We start from the raw sequence: 26,027 nt of genomic DNA, 5'->3' as shown, positions 1-26,027 counted from the left end.
TTGTACAGAAAATGGAAAAGTCATTTCTTCATATTTAAAAATAAATGTGCAATTTAAAGTGCTTTAACAGATTTATTATGAAGCATATTATGATCTGATAGAAAATTTGTGATCAGTGAATTTTTTTTTCAATCATTCAATAAGGTATACTGGAGAACCAAATGATGCTCTTCGACATTTTAATAAAGCTCGAAAAGACAGTGATTGGGGCCAAAATGCACTTTATAATATGATAGAAATCTGCTTGAATCCAGATAATGAAACTATTGGAGGTGAAGTGTTCGAAAACCTTGATGGAGACCTGGGGTGAGTAGCAGTTGACACATTTCCTTTGGTACAGTTTTTAAAGCATTTTAGGGGATAATAAGCAGCAAAGCAAAAGAAAACCACTTTAAAGCATGATGCTGAGGAAAGGGCAGATTGAATATGTATACCATTTTAGTATACATACTATATATGTATGCATAGGTATATGTAGGCTAAAATAATGATTCTAAAAGTAATAAAATAATTATTCTCCATCTCAGTGTGTAGTGTGAATGAATGTAGCTCCCATAGGCTCATATATTTCAGTATTTGGTTCCCAGTTGGTAGCACTATTTGGAAAGCATTAGGAGGTGTTGCCTTGTTGGGGGAGGTGTGTCATTGAGGGTCAGCGTTCGAAAGACTTGGGAAATTCCCAGTGCTCGCTCTCTCTACCTTGTGTTTGTGAATGAGGGTAAGAGCTCTCAACTTTCCTTTGCTGTGCTGTCATTGACTCCAAACACACTGATTTAGCCAATTAAACATTTTATTTTATAAGTTACCCTTGTCATGGTGTTTTATCACAACAATAAAAAAGTAAAACAATTAGGCATGAAATGCTTTCCATTTCCTAAATCATAATAGATGAATTACAAAGACATCCCTCTAGTTACTCTGTCAAAAGTAAAATAAATTACAGAATTTGACAACTATCATAAACGCAATCCACATAATAATGGTAATAACTGGCACTAGGGAGATGTCTCAGTAGATAAAATGTTTGCTGCACAAGTATTAGGACTTGAGGTCAAGTTCCCAGACCCCACATAAATGCTCAGTGGGCTTGGTGGCTGACTTGTAATTCAGTTACTCAGTCGCCAGAGGCAGAAGATCACAGAGAAAGCTGGCTAACTAGATTGGCTGTATAGGCAAACCTGGGTTCCATTGAGACACCTTTCCTGAATAATAGTAGACAGTGACTAAAAAGCATTCCTGATGTCAACCTCAGGCTTACAGGTGAACACATGCAACATGTATACATACCATACACACTGCACAATCAAAACAAAGAAAAAGAAACTAGTTCCTACTTAACACATGGTAACTTTATGCTAGTCCTGTGTTCTCGGTTCTTTGCATGCATTATCCCTGATTTTGTGAAACAGCATTGTGAAATAAGCTCAGAGTCCCTTATCTGAGGCAATGACTAGAAAAAATAGAACAAGACTCAGACTGAGTGCTAACCTGCCACACAGCTTTACAGTGTTCACCCTGGATTACTGCTGGGAAATCCCCTCAAACTTCGTCTATTGTTACTCTGTCAGAAGGAATGGGGATAGTTAAAGATGTAAAGGGTTGTGATAGGTGGTGGCTGCCTTTCATTGGCATGTAATCCATTTTTAATGCATGGTTGTTAAGAGAAGCTTTTTCTTGCTAGCTGCTTTGGTTTATCACCCGCCAGTCGCCTGGGCTCTGCTGCGTATCAGTCCCAAATAACACACAAGACGCTGTATTAATTATGGAGCTGTTGGCCTTGCTTGTCTCTTACTGGCTAGCTCTGCTTTAAGTAATTACCTCATAATTGTTAATCTAAGTATTTCTCTTACCGGAGAATAGTTCCGGGCTCCTACCCCCATGGCGTTACATGTCGACTCTCTTGTGTTTCTCCTTCCCAGAGTCCTCCTGGACTCCTAGTCCCTCCTATCTAGATTTCTATTGGCTCAACAGTACTTTATTCACAAATGTACAGGACTTCCCCCATCACATGGTAGTGTGTGAGACCATTCAGTTGCCCACACCACAGATAGTGATCCAAAAGGAAGTGATATTCAGGCTGCAGAAGCATAGAATCACACAGTGCAAACTGTCAGGGGAAGGTGCTTTCAGGAGTGGAGGGATGGTAGAACAAGAGAGGACAAACCTCAAGACTGGATTAGAGAGACCAGTGAAACTTAAGGAAATGGCCCATTTGTTTTAGGAAAGTTAAGAGAATAAATATACTGTTACAGACATGTGGTTACCATAGTACAGACCATCAATTAAACAGTTGAAATACAAACTAGAACTCAGGAGGAGTTGCCAGTGTACATACAGCTTTGAGAGACACCTCCAGGGTTGGATCTGTATGAAGGGCCGTATTGCAAATTATTATCAGTAGCCAAAGGAAACAGATTAGACTTTGGGTGTGCTAAAACTAGCAGTCTCAAGGTCAAAAATGAAAATCAAATCATACAGTTATGGAAGCTGGAGCATAGGGACTACAGAGAAAATAGCAAGAGCAGATGTTTTCATTAATATTAAAGTCACTATGGCCTGTGCCAGGGAGATGACCCACTAGCTAAGAGCATATATTGCTCTTCCAGAGGACCTCATTTGATTCTTAGCACCCATGTTAATTGGCTCACAACTGCCTCTAAGTCCAACTCCATGGGGCATCTATTGCCTCTGGCCTATACTGCCCTGGCCAGTAGGGCACAACAAAGGCCAAGCCCACGAGAACTGGAATGAGGGGACAAGAGACAAGAGAAATGGACAGCAAGACAACATGGCTGATCAAGCTGCAAGATTTTATTTTCCTTAGGCATGTTATATAGTGGTGTAGGGCGGAGTAATCAAAGGAGAGGGGTTGTTGCCTAGTAACCAGGCCACTGAAGGTGAGCAGATAACAGGTGTTGGCAAGGTAAAAAGGTCGCAGAAGGAGGGGTTAAGTGATCTAATTGTGGAATGGTTCCTTGTTGCCATCAGCTATTCCTGTGAGCTCAAGTTCTATTCATTAGGAAGCAGGGGAGGGGGAAGAGGGTTGAATGGGACTGAAGGTAGCTATTCTTTTAACACAATAGACTGTTCTTTAAAAAGGCTGGCAATATTTACAAGGGGTTCTAAATAACAATGATTGCTCCCAACACTATATTTATTATGTTCAGACACACACACACTACACACTACACACTACACACTACACACCACACATATATTAAAAGAAACACTTTCTTAAAGCTTCAAGGGTAAGGAAAGGTGAATGGTTTTACTGATGCTGGAGCATCTGTGTGTGTGTGTGTGTGTGTGTGTGTGTGTGTGTGTGTGTGTGTGTGTGTGTAGGGAATTTGCTATCAAGTATTTGAATTTTCACTATGCCTGAGATTTGTCACCTGGTATCATATAAGATTTCCTTTCCAGTGAAGAAAGGAGAGCTTTTATATGTTTGATAAACTCAGATGAGAATTTTACCATTTGTGATCTTTGAGAAATTGTTCTACTTTCTGATTCTCAATTTCCCCAAATGGAAGATACATTCAGCATGTATTGAATGAATATGTACTGAAAGAATATGTACTGATTGAGCATGTAGTGAGTGAACTCATAGAACATTTGACCATTTTCCTCCCTCTTCTCTTCTCTTGTATCTTCTGCAAATACTGCGTAAAGAACACCACTGGACAATATTATGATTCTATTTAGAATTTTTTTCTCTTTTTTTTTTTTTTTGTGGAGCTAGGAACTGAACCCAGACCTCACCTATACCAGCCTAAGAAGATTCTTTGTTTATTCTAACTATATATTAGCTAAATTTAATATGTTTACCATGCATAACTATTGTCTGATTTCATTCTAGAGTGGTTCAGGGTTTAATGATGGTATGTCATGGAGGACATGTTAATTTTTGTTAAAAATTCATTTATACTGCACCTCTTGGAATTAGAAGAGAATGAATGAATGAATGAATTCTTTAATGAGTGATAAAGAAGAGCCAGTGCCCTGAGTTCTCACATCAGTCAGTTCTGTGTCATGGGTAACAGGTATATGTGATTGATTCTGTGCCCACAGTAGTTCCACTGAGAAGCAGGAATCTGTGCAGTTAGCAGTGAGGACGGCAGAAAAGCTCCTGAAAGAACTAAAGCCTCAGACGGTCCAGGGCCGCTTGCAACTCCGAGTAATGGAAAATTGCTGCTTAATGGCCACCAAGCAGAAGTCCAGTGTGGAGCAGGCACTGAGCACCTTCACCGAAATAGCAGCCTCTGAGGTCAGTGGCTTTCCTCTTCGGCTTTGTCTACCCTTGCTTGTTGAGACAATGTGCTGTTTTGGATAGCTGATTGTTTCCGGAGCATGACCTAATAGCACACACTTAATAAAAAGTAGATAGATACATACTTTTGTATACCCTTCCATTGTGTATCATTCATTATTGTGGGTTAGTCTCTGAAGGAGCAAGGAATTCATTCTACAGAAAGGAAATTCTTCATGAGAGCACAAGATAATTCTGAAGAGAACTTGGTTCTGGAGGATCCCCATGCTGTAGCTATGTCCGAGTCTAATGAAAATGAATGTTGCCTGATTCGTTCACCTTCTCACTCTGTTGTCCTTGAAATTTCTCCAGCTGAAGAACTAAATGGGATCAGCTGGCAACATGGATTTCAGTTATGCAAACAATGGTTTTTCTTTACCAACACTGAGATAACCTCCTGGAATATTTCTTATTGTTATTTCCTTTTTCTTTTCCTGCCCTACTCAAATCTAAGTTCTGTCGCTCCTTCCCCTTCCCATGCACAATACTACTAAAGAGGAGATACCTATTTTGAACCATTGTCACTGATCTCTTCTCTCTTCTACTGAGCAGTGCTCTAGGACACAGAAAATTCACAATTACGTACCTCTCAGAGGATATCAAAGGTTTTTCTGTTTTGTTTGTCTTGGAAGTCACAGTGGTAGGTAAGCTACCAAAACCCTCTCACTGTGGCTCCACTGCCCACTTTCCAGGACTCTGAGGAAGAATAAAATGACATGGATTTGTCTAGACTTGCTTTAGTTGGCAGCTTCATTATTACTGTAAGCTGCTATATGACAAAACCACAAGCTAGCCTCAGCATCAGCACCACACAGAGCAGAGCCCTTCTGCAAATACTAAGATGATGTTCTAGAAGGTATTGCCCCATGCCCTGCCACATGGAATAGGGAACAAAGGCAAACATGCTGTCTTAGGAGTTTCTGTTGCTGTGAAGAGACACCCTGACCATAACAACTATCAGTAAGGAAAATATTTACTTGGGGCTGGCTTACACTTTCAGAGGGTTTGTCCATTTTCATCATGGCAGCATGCAGGCAGACATGGTGCTGGAGAGGTAGCTGAGAGTTCTATATCTGGATCAGCAGGTAGCAGGAAAAACTAGGCCTGGCATCAGCATCTGAAACCTCAAAGCCCACCCCCAAATGACACACTTCCTCTGACAAGGACACCTACTCCAACAAGGCCATTTCTCCTAATAGTGCCACAGCCTATGAACCTGTAGTACTCATTTTTATTTAGACCACATGTGCCATTCAGTATTGCTTCAATTTCCTTCTTTGAGGGAAGGTGTGATATTGTTAATATCAGGTCTGACTCAAAACCCAGGAAAATACATTTGTGAACACCCCCCTAAATGAAGTGCTCATGGTCGTGATTTAAGTCTATTACATAAAATATTGATTTTTCAGATCTAGAAACATGCTGATTTGTATAGATTTTTCTCATTAAAAATAAATTACAAAAATTAAAATAGTCCAGAAAATTGTAATATCATGTTAAATGTTTCAATAAAGGAGAGTCATTCTTTATTAACATAAGTAATCAATGAAGGCGAAATAAGTAACAAGAGTTCTTTAATTAATTTCTGTATTATAAGTTAGGTCGTGGTTTTTTAAGAGTATAATATTCACATATTGTATGGAATTTTTAAGACCTAAAATACAGCTTAATTTTTAGAACATGACTCTTGGGAGGGAGGCTATCATGATTATTGTTCCATTTTAAAGATGAGCAGTCTGACTTCAAAGGTCAGCAGTATATTCACTGTATATTCACTGCATCATCTTATGTATTTATAAAAATACATATTCAATCATTGTGTTGTTTCTGTGATGTGGTTTTTAAAAACATAAGAAAAGAATAGGCCTCCCCAAATTGGCATTCTATAACAGATGGATGTCAGCTACCAAAAAATTGGAAAATGGAATGTTCATGCAAATCTAAAAGAATTTTTTACGGAACAATTTGCAGCTAGGTGTCACAGCCACCAACTGCTGTGAGGTGGTATTCTATCACATAATAATGATTTTTTATTGAATAAATCCATCATTCCTACTGTAAAGTTTAAAAGAAATAAAATCTAAATGCAATGAATGACATTGCAGCTCCTCTGTAGAGAGACTAGGCAGGGTTTTCTGTGGAGATGAGATTGCGTGTTGCATGCCTGTCTGTGCTATGCAGGTATTTCTTGCAAATCTGTTTACTTACTGGATCAGCCAAGAGATGATTATGGGTGAACTAAAATTCAGGAACACAGTGTTTGCATTGCATTTTTTCATTCAACTCATAGGCAATCTGTCCAATACGATGAATATTCAGTAAGTAGCCAGTATGTATTCAGGAAAGTGGTTATCACAAGAATAAATAATATATCCTTCCTTTTTTCAAATTTCTCATAATCTTCAGAAAAAAAGTAGTAGATGTACTGGATAGAATGGTTATCTGAATCAGAGAAAATACTTTCTATTCTCCCCTGTAGTTGCAAATAGAAATACTACGGGTCATGGTCTAAGGAGAATCGGGAGACTCTTGTAAAGAAGCTGCAATTTTAGAAACAGCTGTGATTCAAGAGCTAAGGAAATTTGTGTTTTTACAATACAAGTGGGCAGAGTGTCGTTTGAGTGAAGAGGAAATGTGAACAAAGGCAGAGAAACATGGTGTCTAATCAAAGCACTGTGTCCCTCAGCGGAATGTGACAGGATGTCTTAGAGGAAAAGGTGCATGGTGTACTAGCCCATGCTGCACTGTCCCACTTGCTCTTATGGACCAACTTGACCCTTGTGGAGAGACTTTATTGACTGCACTTGAGTCCTCTGCAGTGGCTGAGCTTAAAGGACTTGTGCTTCATGAGCTGTACCAGGAAGTGCTATGTCCACACCTAAGGTCATAAGAAGGCCTGAAAGTCTATGCTGAGATTCGAACTCGGTTTTCACTTTCAGAAAAGTTTTAGCTTATGGAGGTTGGGGAGATGGCTCTGTTGATAAAGTGCTTGTCAATCAAGCATGGGCTTAGTTTCCCCAGTACCCACATAAACAGTCAGCAGTAGAGTTGCTCCCACTTGGGAGGCTGAGGCAGGTAGATCCCTGGAGTTATTACATAGACAGCCCTAGCCAAATCATTGAGCTCCATGTCCAGTTTGTGACCCTGACTCAGAAAATAAGATTTGGAAAGTAACTAAGAAAGACACCTGGCATCAGCCTGTGGTCTGGCCACATGTTTGCACACGCGCGCGCACACACGGAAACTGTTCACATAGCAATGACCAAGCAATGAAGGATTGGTTCATCTAATCACATTGAAGCCTGCAAAATCAAAGACTTAGTTTAAATCTGTAATGCATGGATATTTTTGTTTGTTTAAATAGATGCAGGAGTAGTGTCTTCTTAGGGTCTTTTAGGACCAGTTGACAAATACATGAGAGGCCACCATTATCTGCCATCCTCTGTCCATCCAAGATAAATAAGGTACGGTTTCATAATTTATAACAAAAACTATTACCATTTCATTGGATTTGGTGACAAGATGAAATTCTTTTGTCATTCCTTCTTATTTGGGAAAACAAACTGCATTTTGAAAAAAAAATTAGAGGCTGAGTGTGTTGACACACACAATCTCAGCTCTAGGGAGACAGTCGCAGATGGATCTATGAGTTAGAGACCAGCCTGGTCTACATAGTGAGTTTCAGGACAGCCAGGGCTATGCAGAGAGACCCTGTCTCAAAAACAAACAAAAAAAAACCCCCAAGAAAGCATAAATAAATAAATAAATAAATAAATAAATAAATAAATAGAAAATAAATGAGAGCAAGAGAGTAGTGTATTCCTTGTGTTTGCATCTGGTTCTAATACATTCCCTTCTCTCTTCTGACTTGAACTAAGATCAGTCTTGGGCATGCTCCTTTTTGGATAGTGTCAGTAGTTGCCCAAATGTGCCTTGCTTACTGACAGTCTTTGTTGTAGCCACCACAATGCAACTTCTTACCACATTTCTGCTCTCCTAACATTAAATTGAGGTCCTCCTCCTGAAAGTATCATAATCCCTCTGCTGAACTTAGTCGAGGATTTGCACACTGCTGCTTACGTTCATTTTCTTGTAGATTCTAATGGCCCCCGTTGTAAACTGTTCTTATTAGCCTCTTGTCTTTACAGAAGAATGACATTTGGGCCTTTAACTCTGTCTAAAGGAATACTGTGTGTTATACGCCATGCCAAGAGACTACAGGCTCTACCTCTAGAAGTCTTCTTCAAACCATGATTATTCTGTGGACTGAGCAAATGATTTAGGGCACATCTTATTTATGACATTTCATTGGCTGAACTTCACAGGGAAAATAATTTTATTGTTAATTTTGTTAATAAAAGAGGGAAAATAGCAGTAAGGTCCCTCATCCAGAGGTGAATGTGTTACTCCTGTTTGACAGGTGAAAAGAACCAAGGAGGCAAACCTTTAAATCTGAAAGGAAGGCAGATTTCATTCTTTGTGTTTCTGTACAAAGGCACATCAGCCCATCAGTCCCATCAGAGATGAAGTTGCACTAGTTGCTAGGACTGTGCTTTAACATCTGCATTGTGAATTCACTGGGGCCACATGTATACTGATTTCCTAATGGATTGCTTGGAATTCCTTGCTGTGTTAAACAGTGGTCATCACACTGACCCTGCACACAGCCAGACAGAGGCACAGGTGAGTTGCTGTGTGCTGTACAGTGATTCTTGTCGTCTAAAGTTCAGTTTTCTTACAGAAGGATCATATCCCAGCTCTCTTGGGAATGGCAACAGCTTATATGATCTTGAAACAGACGCCAAAAGCCAGAAACCAGCTGAAGCGGATTGCAAAAATGTCTTGGAATCCTATTGAAGCCGAGGACCTGGAGAAGAGCTGGCTGCTGCTTGCTGATATTTATATTCAGTCAGCAAAATATGACATGGCGGAAGAATTACTGAAACGGTGCCTGTGCCATAACCGTGTAGGTGGCTGAGAAAAAAATGGTTAAATGTGTTGTGTAGCGTCCTATAGTAGAGCAATGGTTCAGTCAATTTGTGATGCTTCCCAGTGTGTCTTGAATTTTAAATCTGTATTCTCACTGTAAGCAGGAAAAGAACATTAATGATTAAGAAAGAAGCTGTGTTCCCTTGAGGGTAACAGAAAGGTAGATTTATGCAGCTTCAAGCTTCAGCGGGCGATGCCCTACTTCCAGGAAGTACTTTCAGAATGTCAAGCATTCGCCATGATTACCCATCTCATCCCAGAACTAATGAAAATTGCAGAGTATTAATTGTGGCAGTCTATCTCTCCCTTTAAGAAGTGGTTTTGATGAACTTACTGCAGCTGCATGTCATTCCATATTATTAGGCCCCACTATGCATAATATATATGGGGGATTCCAATTCAACTTAATAAAAGTTCTTATCTTTAGATATAATATGGAAAACTTCAAGTCTGCACAACAGAAGTCCTTATTACTTATATTCTGTTGTTCAGACACTTAAAGAAGGTGTCTTATTGTGAACATTCTTTAAAATTTAGGTATGAATTAGTATTTGCTGAGAAATAATTATATTTGACTTAGAAAGTTGAGGGTGTTTATATTCATAAATTCGCTCCAATTAGCTAAAAATGTTAATCACAGTAAATCTGTTTTTTATTCTCTTTGAGCAAATTAGACTATGAAATGGATCATTTACTTTTTAAGAAGGAGTTATGATTACCTAGTAGTATTAAGGTAATTTCTTAGGGATTGAAAACCTACAGTACAGCAGTCCTTTATCAGTTGGTAGACTGCTTTAAATGACCCGTTTCATCAAACTTAACTTAAATTGACCTTGAAAACAAAATCCTCATTAATAAGCTTTAAAATATATACTAGTCTATAGTTAAAGCTTTGACACAGATAGATCCCAGCTTTTGTCAACACTGACCAGACAGCAACACCTTGCGTGACTAAACTTCATTCAGCCTTGTTGGTTTGGCATGTCTATTTGAATGCATGTGGCTCAGGAATCAAAGCTTAGGAACCTTGAGTATATAATCTTCAAGGGAAAATCACTGATATTTGGACCAAGAAAGCATAAGACAGCACTAGAGCATCCTGCCATAGCAGATGGCAAAAAAGCTATCAAAGACAGCAAGAGTCATGCCAAGCACTCTGGAGCCACACTGAAGATGGTCCAGCAGCCAGAGTTAGGACACCGAGTACCAAAGGGAATGAGAACTGCAGTAGATTAAAACACATCCAATATGTTAAACCCATGACTGCTTAAAAATGCTAAACAGCAAATAGAATTAGTCAACATTGCAGTATGCTAATGAATTGACTTCTGTCAGACTCAGACGATAGGGAGGAATTCAGCACTTGTCCTGCGTTTCTGTATAAACTGCACTGCTAAGTAGTCAATTCTTCAGTAAGACACCTTGATATAGAGACTTTTTTCCAAGTAATAAATAAGCAATGATAAATATACTATTTTTTTCAACACTGATGAGTTCATGAATGAACAGAATATTACAAAAAAGGGAGAAAGTCGAACATCCTGTGCTTTGTCATAGAAGAACAAACTGTCTATGGCAAAGATGGCTCTTGGAAGAGACAGAACACACAATAATTAAGATAAATGCAACAGTGCACTATATTTTCAATCAAGTGAAATGGAAAGAGTAATATCAAAATATTAAGAGTGCTTTGTGTTGAGCTATGGAACATCTGAGTGGTAAAGGGGGACTTTCCCAGATTCACAGTATGTCTTTGTTTTAGTGGAAAGTGCTTTTAGTGAAAATACTGATGAAATGTCTTAGACTAAGGAAAAATGTTATAATAAATTCTGTTAGCATATAAAGAAACTATTGAGACTATGCCTCTAAAACAGAAGTTCTCAACCTGTGGGTTGTGACCCCTTTGGGAGTCACATATGCTTTATCTCAGATATTTACAATTCACACTGGTAAAAAAATTACAGTTATGAGGTAGCAATGAAAATAATTTTATACTTGGGGGTCACTACAGCATGAGGAACTGAATTAAAGGTTTGCAGCTTTAGGAAGGCTGAGAACCACTGCAAATATCAGGAACTATCAGTAACTTTGGACTATATTATAGAAACACCACAAAGAGGCAGTCAACTACACCCACTCCTGTAAAGGTTTTTTGTACTACTTTTGGTTAACACAGGAAAGACAAAAGTGAAATTGTCTGGATCAGAACAGACTTGAGCTATTTCAAACCACTCACAATCTGTGACATGGACTGGATTCTCAGTCTTAACAAACTTTTTAAAAAATTAAATGATATTTCACCAATTTGAAATATGACTAGTGTCTGAAATGGGTGACTTGGAAGTTGGTATATTCTGTGTGCCATGAGTTTGGGTTGTATTTAAGGAAGTCTTTGTCTTTTAGAGAAGCATCCTAGTGTTTATATGGTTGAAGTTACACAGTATCTGAGGATTTTTTTGGTCATATGGAAGTGTAAGTGTGAGGCAGGAGCTGAGTCAGTAGTTAAGTTTTGAAGGAAACTTAATGTATTCATATGAAGTCTGTGTGTGTGTAAATCACAATAAACTGGGTACCTGTATATGAGTAAATATGCGTACCATTATGTGTATTTCTGTAAAAAGAAATTCTGCTTCTGAAAGGTTTACACTGCTCTTGGTATCAGAGTTATCCCCTGTGATGATATACTCAAGTTTGAAAACAATTCCTTTATCATTATTTAGATGGGTTAGTATGAATGGTATGAATGTCATACAGATCCCATAAGATTTTATTGGTATGGAGCTTGATCTGTTCATGTCTTCCATTTTCCCCGCAGTCTTGTTGCAAAGCTTATGAATATATGGGATACATTATGGAGAAAGAACAAGCATATACAGATGCAGCCTTCAACTATGAGATGGCATGGAAACATAGTAACCAGACAAATCCATCAGTGGGTGAGTTCAGCAAATTGGGCCCAGGGTGTTCACAAGAAATGGTGTATCATTGTAAATCTTCTTTGAGATTCATTTTTAGGAATATATATATATATGTGTATTATAGTATATATTATATATAATGTATATATTATGTATATAAACCATAATCTGTTTTATATTCATAATTATTAATGTTTTATATTCATGATGAGTTATTACCTATAAATAGTTAAGTATACTTTCCTTTTTTTTCTCTCTCTCTACTTTGACTCTGCTGTTTGGAAAATGATAATGTTGTGGACAAAAAGTGTTCCATTGTCAAATTATGCAAATTTTACATTATATCATCACCTAAGTTTCTTTTACAGCTGATCTTTTGAAGCCTTTTAACTTGAAGTACAGTTTGGGGGATGTTACAAAGGGCTACATTTCCCCTAAGCATCTGGAACCATTTTTTGTTGTGTCTGGAGACTCTTGCTTGAAGAATGTTGGTCCTCAGTGTCTGAACAGTTAGGTGACATCAGTCGTGCACTCAGTGACTAACCTCAGCCTCCTGGCAACTGGCCTCCTCCCACTGAGCTGAGTCTGATTCACTGACACAGTGCAGGTCTGTCCTGGGCTGCTGTCTAACTCCTGTCTCTCTCAAAGAGGATGGCCCTTCATTGGGAACATCCTCCTGAGGTGACCCTCAGGTACTTTCTCTTCTTCCTAAGAAGATTGTCATCTTTCTCTTTTTCATCTGGCCACTTGAAACTGCTAAGCAGACTTCACCTACTCTCCCTTAAAACATCAATGTGAGGTTTTTATAGTTGAGGAAGAAGAGATGGAGAAAAAGTTTCTGTGGCCACAAAGCATGAAAAATCATTTTATTTGCTATATCCTTTCCAATCTGTTTTACTACATGTGAATGTGTTTCTAAATACGGTTTGGCTCATTGTGCACATGAAGGTGTTGATGTTTTCATTAGATTAGGCCATTTGAAGTTATTAACTTAGCCTAAGATGGCACCAGTCTTTAACAGCTGTGGCACAATGTTTGACTTGCAGCCAGACATTCCTCCTGACACTCAATGCCTTCTGTTTAGCTTGTCCCTGGCTGGTGTTTCTTTAGGATCTGTTAAATTACTGCATTGGACAAAATGCAGTAACTAATGACTGTTTAGAAATTTTCACCCCCTGGTATTATAATTTATAATTTATAAATCATATGAGATAGAATTTGTAACATGGAAATTTTTTAAGTATCCACAAAATATAAATAATTTGATAATTTATTCCTCCAGAGTAAGATGTTTCCAAGTTATTTATATGTTCTTCCTTGGAAAGCTTCGGAAAACACAGAGACTCCAACTCTCCAGTTTTTCCTTATACTATTGTAGTTTGTAAATGATCTTGGCAGCTCTCCCAATGTCCCTTTCATGAGTGTTTCTCTGACATTTTCAATTACTTAGCTTCCCCCTTAAGACTGTCACCGTATCCAGTACTCCAGTCTGACTGGCCAAATTAACGGTGCCTTTCACTGTCACTTGTCAAGAAACCCTTGAAATCCACATACTGTTTCCACAGAATTCAGAATCGGGTGCTGTCACTGAAAATGGGACCAAGATAGATATGCCAGTAATATATTTACCATTCACATTTGATATTTATATATAGTTTTATATATATGCATATATATCTAATATAAGTATGCACAAGAACACATTTAAAGTGAAATGTTTGAAACTAGGAGAACACTAAGAACTAAGAGCAGGTAAGGGAAGGATCCATTCACACCTCACTTAGGTTACGTGGCAGTCACTAGACTGCTGGTTCCCTTTCTCTTTTTTCTGCTTGCCCTATAATTGAGTGTATACACTTTTGACAAGTTAGTATGCTTGCACTACACATGTGCACATGTTCCTTATGCTTCCTAGCCCTTTATTTACTGACTTCTAACATTAAAGTTATGATTTTAACAGAGTTTATCTGAAAAACTGGTAGTATTTATGTGTTACTGAAAAGTTTTTTTTATCATTTTTTATTTTAATTTTAAATAGCTTGTTTTGCATGTCAATCCCAGTTCCCTCTCCCTCCCCTCCTCCTGCACTCCTCCTTCCCCCCCCACCCTCCCACCCTATTGCCAAATCCTTCCACATAGGGGATATCTAGAGCCTGTCATTTTACTCTGGGTAGGGTCCAGGCACTCCCCTAAGAATCCAGGCTGAGAGAGCATCCCTCTTTGTGCTATAGGCACACGAAGACTGTATACCGGGGATAGACACTGATCCACAGCTCAGGACCCCATAGGTTGCCCAGGCCTTCTCGCTGACACTCACATTTGGGGGGGTCCAGATCAGTCCCATGCTGGCCTCCCCACTGTCGGTCTGGGGTCCAAGAGCTCTCCCCTGTTCAGATCAGCTGTCTCTGCTGGTTTTGCCAGCCCATTCTTTGCCAATTTGCTCATCACTCCTCTCTCTCTGTCACTGGGTTCCTTGGGTTCAGTTCAGTGATTGTGTGTTTGCCTCTGCTTCCATCAGTCACAGGATGAAGGCTCCCGGATGGTTATAGGCATCAAGTTCATTATCAGGAATGGGCATTCGAGGTGGTCTCTCCACCATTGCTTAGCTTGCCAATTGGTGTTATCCCTTTAGATCACTCGAGGTCGCTCTGGTGCCTGATCTGTATTCGATCCTATGATTCCCTCTTCCCCCTATTCTACCCCCACTCCCTCAACTTCCTGTTCCCCTATGACCAACTCTCTTCCTCTTCACCCCCTCTCTTCTTCCCAGGTCCCACTCCCCCCCCACCCCTCGCCGTGTTCCCCATCCATTCAGGGGATCTTGTCTCCATCCTCTTCTCTTGGGTACTATGCATATATGCATGTCTTTTAGGTTCTTTCCTGTTTCCCAGACTCTCTATCAGTGGAAGTGCAGACTGGCACTATCCTGATCCATGTCTAAAATCCATATATGAGTGAGTACATACCATGTTTGTCTTTTTGCGACTGGGTTACCTCACTCAGGATGGTTTCTTCCAGTGCTATCCATTTCCCTGCGAATTTCAAGATCCCATTGTTTTTTTCTGCTGAGTAATACTCCATTGTGTAAATGTACCACATTTTCTCTATCCACTCTTCAGTTGAGGGGCATCTAGGTTGCTTCCAGGTTCTGGCTATTACAAATAATGCTGCTATGAACATAGTGGAGCAGATGCCCTTGTTGTTTGAACTTGCCTCATTTGGATATATGCCTAAGAGTGGAATTGCTGGGTCTAGTGGTATATTAATTCCCATTTTCCTGAGGAATCTCCATACTGATTTCCAAAGAGGCTGTATGAGTCGGCATTCCCACCAGCAGTGGAGGAGTGTTCCTCTCTCTCCACATCCTCTCCAGCATAAATTGTCTTCGGTGTTTTTGATTTTAGCCATTCTGACAGGAGTAAGATGGTATGTCAGAGTTGTTATGATTTGCATTTCCCTGATGGCTAAGGATGTTGAGCACTTTCATAAGTGTCTCTTGGCCATTTTAGCCTCCTCTACTGAGAATTCTCTATTTAGCTCTGTACCCCACCTTTTAATTGGATCCTTTGGTGTTTTGGAGACTTGTTTCTTGAGTTCTTTGTAAATTTTGGAGATTAGCCCTCTGTCAGATGTAGGGTTAGTGAATATCTTTTCCCATTCTGTGGCCTGCCTTTTTGTCTTTTTGACTGTGTCCTTTGCCTTACAGAAGCTTTTTAGTTTCAGAAGGTCCCATTTGTTAATTGTCAATCTCAGTGCCTGTGCCACTGGTGTTATGTTTAGGAAGTGGTCTCCTGTACCAACTCGTTGAAGAGTATCTCCCACTTTCTCTTCTAAAAGTTTCAGTGTGGCTGGATTTATGTTGAGATCTTTGATCCATTTGGACTTAAGTTTTGTACAAGGCGATAAACATGGATCTATCTGCAGTCTTCTGCATACTAGTACCCAGTTATGCCAGCACCATTTGTTGAAGATGCTTTCTTTTTTCCATTGTACAGTTTTAGCTTCTTTGTCAAAAATTAAGTGTTCATAGGTGTGTGGGTTAAAATTAGAGCTTTCGATTCGGTTCCATTGGTCTACCTGCCTATTTTTGTGCCAATACCAAGCTGTTTTCAGGACTATAGCTCTATAATAGAGCTTGAAGTCAGGTATGGTGATGCCTCCTGAAGTTCCTTTATTGTATAGGGATGTTTTAGCTATCCTGGGCCTTTTGTTTTTCCATATAAAGTTGATTAATGTTCTTTCCAGGTCCTTGAAGAATTGTGATGGAATTTTGATAGGGATTGCATTGAATCTGTAGACTGCTTTTGGCAAGATTGCCATTTTTATTATTTTGATCCTACCAATCCAAGAACATGGGAGATCTTTCCATTTTCTGGTATCTTCTTTGATTTCTTTCTTTAAAGACACAAAGTTCTTGATATACAGGTCTTTCACTTCCTTGGTTAACATTATCCTCAGATATTTGATGCTGTTTTTGGCTATTGTAAAGGGTGATGTTTCTCTGATTTCTTTCTCAGTCACTTCATCATCTGTATATAATAGGGCCACTGATTTTTTTGAGTTTACCTTGTATCCTGCCACATTGCTAAAGGTGTTTATCAGCTCTAGGAGTAACCTTGCGGAGTTTTTTGGGCCACTTATGTAAACTATCATATCATCTGCAAATAGTGAAAGTTTGACTTCTTCTTTCCCTATTTGTATCCCCTTTGTCTCCTTTTGTTGTCTTATTGCTGTAGCTAGAACTTCAAGTACAATATTGAAGAGATATGGAGAAAGTGGACAGCCTTGTCTTGTTCCTGATTTTAGAGGAATTGCTTTGAGTTTCTCTCCATTTAGTTTGATGTTAGCTGTTGGTTTACTGTATATTACTTTTATTATATTCAGGTACGTTCCTGTTATCCCTGATCTCTCTAGGACCTTTATCATGAAGGGGTGCTGGATTTTGTCAAAGGCTTTTTCAGCATCTAGTGAGATGATCATGTGGTTTTTCTTTCGCAGATTGTTAATATGGTGGATAACATTGATAGATTTTCTAATGTTGAACCATCCCTGCATTCCTTGGATGAAGCCTACTTGATCATGGTGGATGATTTTTCTGATGTGTTCTTGAATCTGATTTGCGAGTATTTTATTGAGTATTTTTGCATCAATGTTCATGAGGGAAATTGGTGTATAGTTATCTTTCTTAGTTGTGTCTTTGTGTGGTTTGGGTATCAAGGTAATTGTAGCCTCGTAGAAAGAGTTTGGCAGTGAGCCTCCTGCTTCTATTGTGTGGAATACTTTGAGGAGTATTGGAATTAGCTCTTCTTTGAATTTCTGGTAGAATTCTGCACTGAAGCCATCTGGGCCTGGGCTTTTTTTATTTGGGAGACTTTTGATGACTGCTTCTGTTTCATTAGGGGTTATAGGTCTGTTTAGATTGTTTATCTGTTCTTGATTTAGTTTTGGCAAGTGATATCTATCCAGGAAATTGTCCATTTCCTTTAAATTTTCAAATTTTGTGGAGTACAGATTTTCAAAGTATGCCCTGATGATTCTCTGGATTTCCTCAGAGTCTGTTGTTATGTCCCCTTTTTCATCCCTGATTTTGTTAATTAGCATGCTCTCCCTCTGTCTTTTGGTTAGTTTGGACAGAGGTTTATCTATTTTGTTGATTTTCTCAAAAAACCAACTCTTTGTTTCATTGATTCTTCTCAGTGTTTTTCTGGTTTCTACTTGATTGATTTCAGCCCTCAATTTGATTATTTCCTGGCGTCTGCTCCTCCTGGGGGAGTTTGCTTCTTTTTGTTCTAGAACATTCAGCTGTGCTATTAATTCTCTAGTATGACTGTTCTCCAGTTTTTTCATCAAAGGAAAAATACATCAAGACGAAGTCTCAGTTTTAAACATCTATGCCCCAAATACAAAGGCACCTACATTCGTGAAAGAAACATTACTAAAGCTCAAAATGCACATAAAATCTCACACACTAATAGTAGGAGACTTCAACACTCCGCTCTCACCGCTAGACAGAACCTCCAGACAGAAACTTAATAAAGAAACAAAAGAACTAATAGAAGTTAGGACCCAACTGGGTTTAACAGACATCTATAGAACATTCTACCCAAATACAAAGGGATATACCTTCTTCTCGGCACCACATGGAACCTTCTCTAAAATTGACCACATAAAAGGAAACATAGCAAATCTCCACAGATACAAAAAAATTGGAATAACCCCCTGCATCTTATCAGACCACCATGCCTTAACATTAGAATTCAACAATAACACAAATCGCAGAAACCCTACAAACTCATGGAGATTGAACAATGCACAATTGCACCATCCCTGGGTAAAGGAACAAATAAAAAAAGAAATTAAAGACTTCCTCGATTTCAATGAGAATGAAGACACAACATATACAAACTTATGGGACACTTTGAAAGCAGTGCTGAGAGGAAAGTTTATAGCACTGAAAAGTTTTTAAAAGCATTTCATAATAAGATTACTATTTGATCTTTAAAATTGTACCAAGAGGAGATGGCTCAGCAGTTAAGAGCACTGGCTGCACTTCCAGAGGACCCAGGCTCCATTTCTAGCACCCACATGGTGGCTCACAACTATCTCTAACTGCAGTTCCAGGGGATCTGACTTCCTCTTCTGACTTCTCCTGGGACCAGATATACAGTTTGTGCACATTACCCATAAACATTAATAAAAACAAAAATACAATTATACTATGAAAGGTTAAGAATTGTTTCCCTAGCAGTTAAGTAAACTGAAAACCAAAAACTCAGGCAATGTGCCTATGGTTCCAAAGTTAATCACTGCTTTAGTCATTATTCTATTGCTGTGAAGAGACACCATGACCACAGCAACTCTTTTTGTTTGTTTTTGAGACAGGGTTTCTCTGGGACTTTGGAGCCTGTCCTAGAACTAGTTCTTGTAGACCAGGCTGGTCCCAAACTCACAGAGATCCAACTACCTCTGCCTCCCAAGTGCTGGGATTAAAGGCGTGTGCCACCATCGTCCGGCGTCACAACAACTCTCTTAAAGGAAAACATTTATTTGGGGCTTGCTTACAGTTTCAGGTGTTTAGTCCATCGTCATCATGGCAGACATGGTGCTAGGGAAGGAGCTATGCAGTCTACATTTTGCAGGCAACAGGAAGTAAATTGTCTCACTGGGCGTGCCTTGAGCATATATTATACCTCAAAGCCCACCTTCACAGTGACACGCTTCCTCCCACAAGACCACACCAAGTCTAACAAATCTATGCCTCCTAATAGTGTCTCTCCTGTTGGGAGCCATTTTTTTTATACTACCACAGTTAGCAAACCAGAAGCTCACTTTAAAAGTTTGAGTAGTTCTCATGTAAATTATGTTTGATGTGACATGATGTCTTAAATTCTTTTATTTTTTAATATCACTGAATACTAGTCCATTATAGAATTTCTTAGTTATACCCTGACTTTCTCTCTCTGAAACTTCTTTTTACTTTTACATAAGTACATGTATGCATGATTATAAATTTAAGATATAAAACATTTACATCCATATGAATTTATAGCAAACATTGTGAATTTGGAACAATTCTTATTTCTTTTTCTGCTATATGATTATATTTGCCAGTTATCGTTTTCAAATGTTTGTTTGAAATTTTAAAAATTTGTTCCAGCTTGTGATAATTTTAAAAATTTTCAATATGTCACGAGCTAGAATCATCTAAGAAGAGGTCCTCATTTGAGGAAGATTGGATTGTCCTGTGGCATGTCTGTGGTGAAATGTCTTGTTAATTTTATATGGGAAAACCCAGCCCATGTGGGCAAGAGTATTCTCCAGGCAGGGTGTCCTGAACAGTAAGAGAAAGGGAAGCAGAGAACAAGCTAGCAAAGATGCTTTGTTCTCTCTTTGTTTTGGGGTATAGATGTGATATGACTGACTGTGTGAGTTCTGCCTTGCTTTTCTTGAAATGATGAACTGTAATTGAACTGTAAACCATATAAACCCTTCCCTCCTTTAAGTTGCTTTGGTTATAGTATTTTATCACAAGCAATAGACATGAAACCACAACACAGTCCCTTCATTAGAGCCCATGACCAACATTTTCATTTTCTCATTTCCCACTTGTAAGATGTAAAATTAAATGGCTGCCGTTATATATTATTTTATATTTCCCAAAGTAGCCCAATATTACATAGATATCCTATTTTTAGCTTTCTCTTCTTTAGGTTTTCATTAGTTCTTTAAGCAGTATTTTTTGTGCAGTAATTTTTGAATATATTCACTTCTGCATCAACTTCTCCCAGATCTACTTCCTTTCCCTAGCCACCAGACTCTGTGTTCTCTCTTTTTTTTTTTTCACCTACCAACTCCAATTTGTGCTATACACATATTCGTAATGTGTGGCCTTCCACTGGAATATGTCAGCCTACCAATGGCAACACTTTTTTTCTAAGCAAAAAGTAACAATATATTTTATGATTACCCAAACATACCCATTGGTTGTATTTTCATGTACTTTTTTTTTTTTTGGTTTTTACGAGACAGGGTTTCTCTGTATTGTTTTGGAGGCTATCGGTCCAGCCCAGCCTCGAACTCACAGAGATCCACCTGCCTCTGCCTCCCGAGTGCTGGTATTAAAGGCGTGCGCCACCACCGCCCGGCTTTTCATGTACTTTTTAAGACTGTTTGAGTTAATGTATTTGATATCATGCTGCATGAATTGCCATACATTTGATTTTTTTCATTAACTCTATGGTATATTATTCACTTTTTCATGTTTTAAAAACTCTGTAAAAAAATACCTTTGCACATATGCATCGTATTCCATTTAGCTGATTCACACTTACTCATTTTGATCATTTTCAAATCAATAAAAAAGAATGTTGTTTTTCACATTTCATAGATTTGTTTTATACTCTTAGTGTCAATATTAGTTATTTCACAAATTATTCCCATGTTCAGTATGTCTAAATATCAAGCCAAGGGCTGAAGAATTACATCTTGGTTCAATGTCTATAGTGACTCACGGTTGAATCTTTAGTAGATTCTAGTTATTTTTTTTCAAGAAAAAAAATCTTATTACATTTTTTTAGAAAGGAGTTTGCTTCACATGTCAATCCCTGCTCCCTCTCCCTCCCCTTTTTACTGCTTTGTGATGCATTTTTATTGTAACCTGATGACATGAGACTTTTTTAGTAAGTTTAAGAAACCACACTGGAATATCTCTCCCAACAGGTATTCACTGTTGTCATTTTTTCCAACTTTGTTCCTTTCTGTTTGCTCCTCTTAACTTCACTTTGCTTTCTAATACCATGTCACCTTTCTCTGTGGTAGTGTGGGAAACAGCCTCCCTTATGGCTTCTCTTCAACAAAACAGAAAAAGGCATTGGGTGTCCATCCCACAATGAGGGATGCTGTCTTAGCCTGGACTCTTGGGGGAAGGCCTAGGCCCTGCCCTGGAGGAAATGAGACTCTGGAGGTCCACCAGGGAGGGCCTCACCCTCCCTGGGGATCAGAGTGGAGATTGGGTGGGGTGCTGGGCGTCTGGTGGAGAGGATGGGGAAGTGGGGAAGGAGGGGAGGGAGAGGAAGCTGGGATTGACATGTGAAACAAGCTGGTTTCTAACTTAAATTACATAAATAAATAAATAAATGAAAGAAAGAAAGAAAAAAAGCATATACCACTGTATCATTTTTTGTCTCAACAGGATACAAATTGGCATTTAATTACTTAAAGGCAAAACGATATGTGGATGCAATTGACATATGTCACCAGGTAAATGCTTAAATTACAGTTTCTTTAATTAGTACTGATCTTAAGACTAAGATCATAACCCAAAGTATATATGGACAATTTTCTTTTACTCTCAAAATGTCATTGAGTAGAAAGAAATAGAAGATACAGTCCTTTAGCTAGTGTATTAAATAAATTGTGGAGAAATTATCAGTGCTCAGTTCAAACTTTAGAAAGTAAATGTATTTAAAACAAGGATGTGTTTATATTGGGGTTCCAAGAGGAAAATGTTTGTCAATTTAAAAACATAGGCTAGTAGAGAAAACATGTTAAACAAACCCCAGTTTGAAGGCCAGGAAAGATGACTCAGCAATCAGGAACATTTGCTGCTCTTGCAGAGGATCCGGGTGTGGTTGCCAGCACCAATGTGCAGCTCTCAACCATCTGTAACTCTAGCTCCAGGGGCTCCACATCCCTTCTCTGTCCTCTGCAGGCACCAGGCACATATTTGCAGATAGTATTGGTTTCCCAGGCCACTATTCTAAGTGGAACTTTTTGTGAATATATTTAAATCTATTTATTAGAGAGTTTTGATTTGAAAGTTACACATCAAAATACTCCATAATTTAGAAAGTACTTCTGCATTTTGTTGCATTAAAACCCCAGAATTAAAATAACAATATATAAATTCTGGGTTTAGAATTTCCACTGCTCCTTTGTACCTGCTATGTCCCAGTGGTCTTCCATGCAAGGTAACAGTTCCAGAATAAACTCCTTACAATTTTTCCATGTCCCTTCCATCAGATAGTTATGTTCCAGCATCGTTGTAGTAAACTTCTGGCTAGGGGATTGCTGTTGACTACTTACTCCTATAAGGCAGTGTTTCTCACTAAGGTAATTGTGGGCGATGCTACAGTAAGGCCATGCTTTAGAATCTTACTCAGAGTAAGAGTGAACACTAAAGCAAGGCTATGCATTAGAATCACTTTTGGAGGTCTATCTTTAAATGAGTAGCTCCTTACTCTTAGGCACAGTGTCCCCAGGAATCTGAATGTTCCAAAATGGGTCCAGGAAAATCTGTGAATATCACTCTCCCGGAGTTATTAGAAGTTACAGAAGTATTATAATTTGCCCTTTAACTCACCTGTTCAGGAAGCATGTATGGGATGTTTTCCTATAAGGTTCCATTTCTGCTGCTGTTACCTGTTCATCTAAATGAGTCACCACTTCCTTGCTATGGTCATCTTTGCAAACGGTTACAGTTATGGTGTAAATACAGTGGGCTCTTGGCCATAATGCCCACTTAGAGCAAAAGTCATACTTCCCTCATTCTCAAATTATTTTGGCTTTCTTTCCCCAGGTTCTTGAAGCACATCCAGCTTACCCCAAAATCAGAAAGGATATACTTGATAAGGCCCGTGCATCTTTAAGACCTTGAACATGATTGTTTTTGTCAAACTGTTGAACAGGAGATGGCAGGGATCCCACAGACTTTGCAATTCACACAGCCCCTGCTGTGTCACAGAAGCATGTCCCGCCTTCTCCAGCAGAGGCTGCTGCTGTCCATGGACAAACACTGTGGTGTTTGCTGGCAGACAGACTGGGTGAGAACTGACCTTTCTCTCTTCCATTAGGCACAATTGAGGCAGTTCTGTGATAAAGGCTAGCTCATTTCTACAAAGGATATTTTTGTTAAAGTCGAGGTGATATATCTTTTCTAAAGAATATTAGATTTTCCACAATCCTATTTAAAGTCTACAGTTACCTGTTAATTTTTATTATAGTTTGTGATATAATCTTGTGTAATTTATGAAAAAATACTATTTTAAATGTATATTTTAATAAAGATTTTGTGAATATATGGCTTTACTTTGTTCTCAGAACTCAAAAGATACATTGTTTTGTAAAATAAAGGTAATCTCACAGGGCAGTCTGCAGTGTTGCATAAGTGGCATTTCTTTTTTTATGTTTTTTTTATTTATTTTTGTCTAAATTAAAAACCATCTTATTTTACATACTAATCCCAGTTCCTTCTTCCTCCCGTCCTCCTGTTTCCACCACTAACCCCCATCCCACCCCTCATCCACTCTTCAGGGAAGATGAGGCCTCCCATGGGGGATCATCAAAGGCTGTCACATCATTTGGGGCAGGGCCTAGGCCCTCCCCCTTGTATCTAGGCTGAGAGAGTAACCCTCCATAGGGAAGGGGCTCCGAAAGCCCATTCCTGCACTAATGATAAATAGTGGTTCCACTGCCTGAGGCCCTATGACTGTCCAAGTCCCCCAACTGACACACACATTCAGGGGACCTGGTTCGGTCCTATGCTGGTTCCCCAGCTGTCAGACTGGAGTCCCTGAGCTTCCACTTGTCCAGGTCAACTGTTTCAGTGGGTTTCACCAGTATGGTCTTGACCCCTCTGCTCATCACCCCTTCCTCTCTACAGCTGGATTCCAGGAGTTCGGCTGAGTGCATAGTTATGAATCTCTGCTTCTGCTTCCATTAGCTACTGAATGAAGACTCTATGATAGCATTTAAGGTAGTCATCAATCTCATTACAGGGGAAGGGCATTTAAGGTAGCCTCTCCACTATTGCCTAGATTATTAGTTGGGGTCATCCTTGTGCATCCCTGGAGAATTCCCTAGTGCCTAGTTTCTCGTTAAGTCCATAATGGCTCACTCTATTAAGGCTATTTCTTTCCTGCTCTCCTTCTCTGTTCTTCCCCAACTCAACCTTCCTGATCCCTCATGTTCTCTTCTCCCCTCCTCTTTCTCCCACCTCCAACCTCCTCCCTCCATGCTCCCAATTTACTCAGGAGATCTTGTCCCTTTCCCCTTCTCGGGGAATCCATGTATGTCTCTCTTAGGGTCCTCCTTGTTTCCTAGCTTCTCAGGGGTTGTGGATTATAGGCTGGTAATCCTTTGCTCTATGTCTAATATCCATTTATGAGTGAGTATATACCGTCTTTTTCTTTCTGCTGGGGTCCGGCCTGTATCAGTCCTATGCTACAGGGATCATCTGTCCTGGACTGATGTCTTTGGGGCTGTGCTCAGAACTAGCTGAACAGCCCCAGTTTCTACCCTGAGAGGGGGAATGTGGATCAGGAAAGTCCTAATTACCCAAAGGCATTAAGAATGAGACAGAGACATCTTGTCATTTCAGGAGGGCTCTCAGTCCATACTAGAGACACCGGTTTATTCAAGCAACCTCTTGAATAGCTTTCTAAAAGCAGGATACTGGCAGAAGACATCATCTTTTATCATGTGTACAGGGCTGACTAGGAAACACTTTAACCTTAGAGATGGTCCTAGAATGCATGTACACAAACGCTCAGACCTCCCAGAACACGTCTCACAGAGTCTTCAAGTATGTCTCACTGGTCCCCAGGCACTAGCTTCCAAGATGGGTATGGGGCCTAGGTCTATTGTTATGCAAACTAGAACCCATTCTCCACTATGGCCAGGTCATCTGGAAGTAACCAGCCAACATCTCAAGACAACAGGAGATTTGAGCTCCTGGAATTGAGCTGAGGCCTGTATTGAAATATCATATTCAGGCCCCAACATCTTTCTCTGTCTGGGTTGCCTCACTCAATGATTTCTTCTAGTTCCATCCATTTGCCTTTGAATTTTAATATTTCATTATTTTTTTGTTTTGTTTTTTGTTTTTGTTTTACCCCACTGAGTAGTACTCCATTGTGTAAATGTACCACATTTTCTTTATCCATTCTTCAGCTGAGGGACATCTAGGTTGCTTCCAGGTTCTGGTTATTAAAATAATACTGCTATGAACACAGTGAAACAGATGCACTTGTATGAATGTGCATCTTTTGGGTATATGTCTAAGAGTTGAATTGCTGGATCTTGAGGTAGACTGATTCTCATTTTCCTGAGAAACCGCCATATTTCCAAAGTGGCTGTACAAGTTGGCATTCCCACCAACAATAGAGAAGTGTTCCCCTTTCTCCATATCCTCTCTAGCATAAACTGTCATTGGTGTTTTTATCTTTAGCCATTCTGCCAGGTGTAAGATGGTATCTAAGAGTTGTTTTGATTTGCATTTCCCTGATGACTAAAGATGTTGAGCAATTTCTTAGGTG

At 39.2% G+C, this 26,027-nt stretch overlaps 1 protein-coding gene across 3 annotated transcripts in view; it reads left to right on the top strand.

Moving 5' to 3' along the window:
- The window catches only part of Ttc21b (tetratricopeptide repeat domain 21B), a 76,315-nt gene extending 52,455 nt beyond the window's left edge, over window positions 1-23,860 (top strand). For all 3 annotated transcript variants that reach the window (XM_005065180.4, XM_040745486.1, XM_040745487.1), the window contains 6 exons: window positions 145-306; window positions 4,069-4,264; window positions 9,048-9,272; window positions 12,111-12,231; window positions 21,905-21,972; window positions 23,291-23,860. In XM_005065180.4, coding sequence (XP_005065237.1) covers window positions 145-306; window positions 4,069-4,264; window positions 9,048-9,272; window positions 12,111-12,231; window positions 21,905-21,972; window positions 23,291-23,368 — 850 coding nt within the window. In that variant the 3' untranslated portion in view covers window positions 23,369-23,860. The remainder of the gene's footprint in view (window positions 1-144; window positions 307-4,068; window positions 4,265-9,047; window positions 9,273-12,110; window positions 12,232-21,904; window positions 21,973-23,290) is intronic.
- Window positions 23,861-26,027: the final 2,167 nt, after the last annotated feature.

The sequence above is a fragment of the Mesocricetus auratus genome, unplaced genomic scaffold (assembly GCF_017639785.1).
Source record: "Mesocricetus auratus isolate SY011 unplaced genomic scaffold, BCM_Maur_2.0 Super-Scaffold_100004, whole genome shotgun sequence".
In the NCBI taxonomy this organism is placed as follows: Eukaryota; Metazoa; Chordata; class Mammalia; order Rodentia; family Cricetidae; genus Mesocricetus; species Mesocricetus auratus.
Note: the sequence above shows the minus strand (reverse complement) of the source record. Positions and strands in the feature narration are given on the sequence as shown.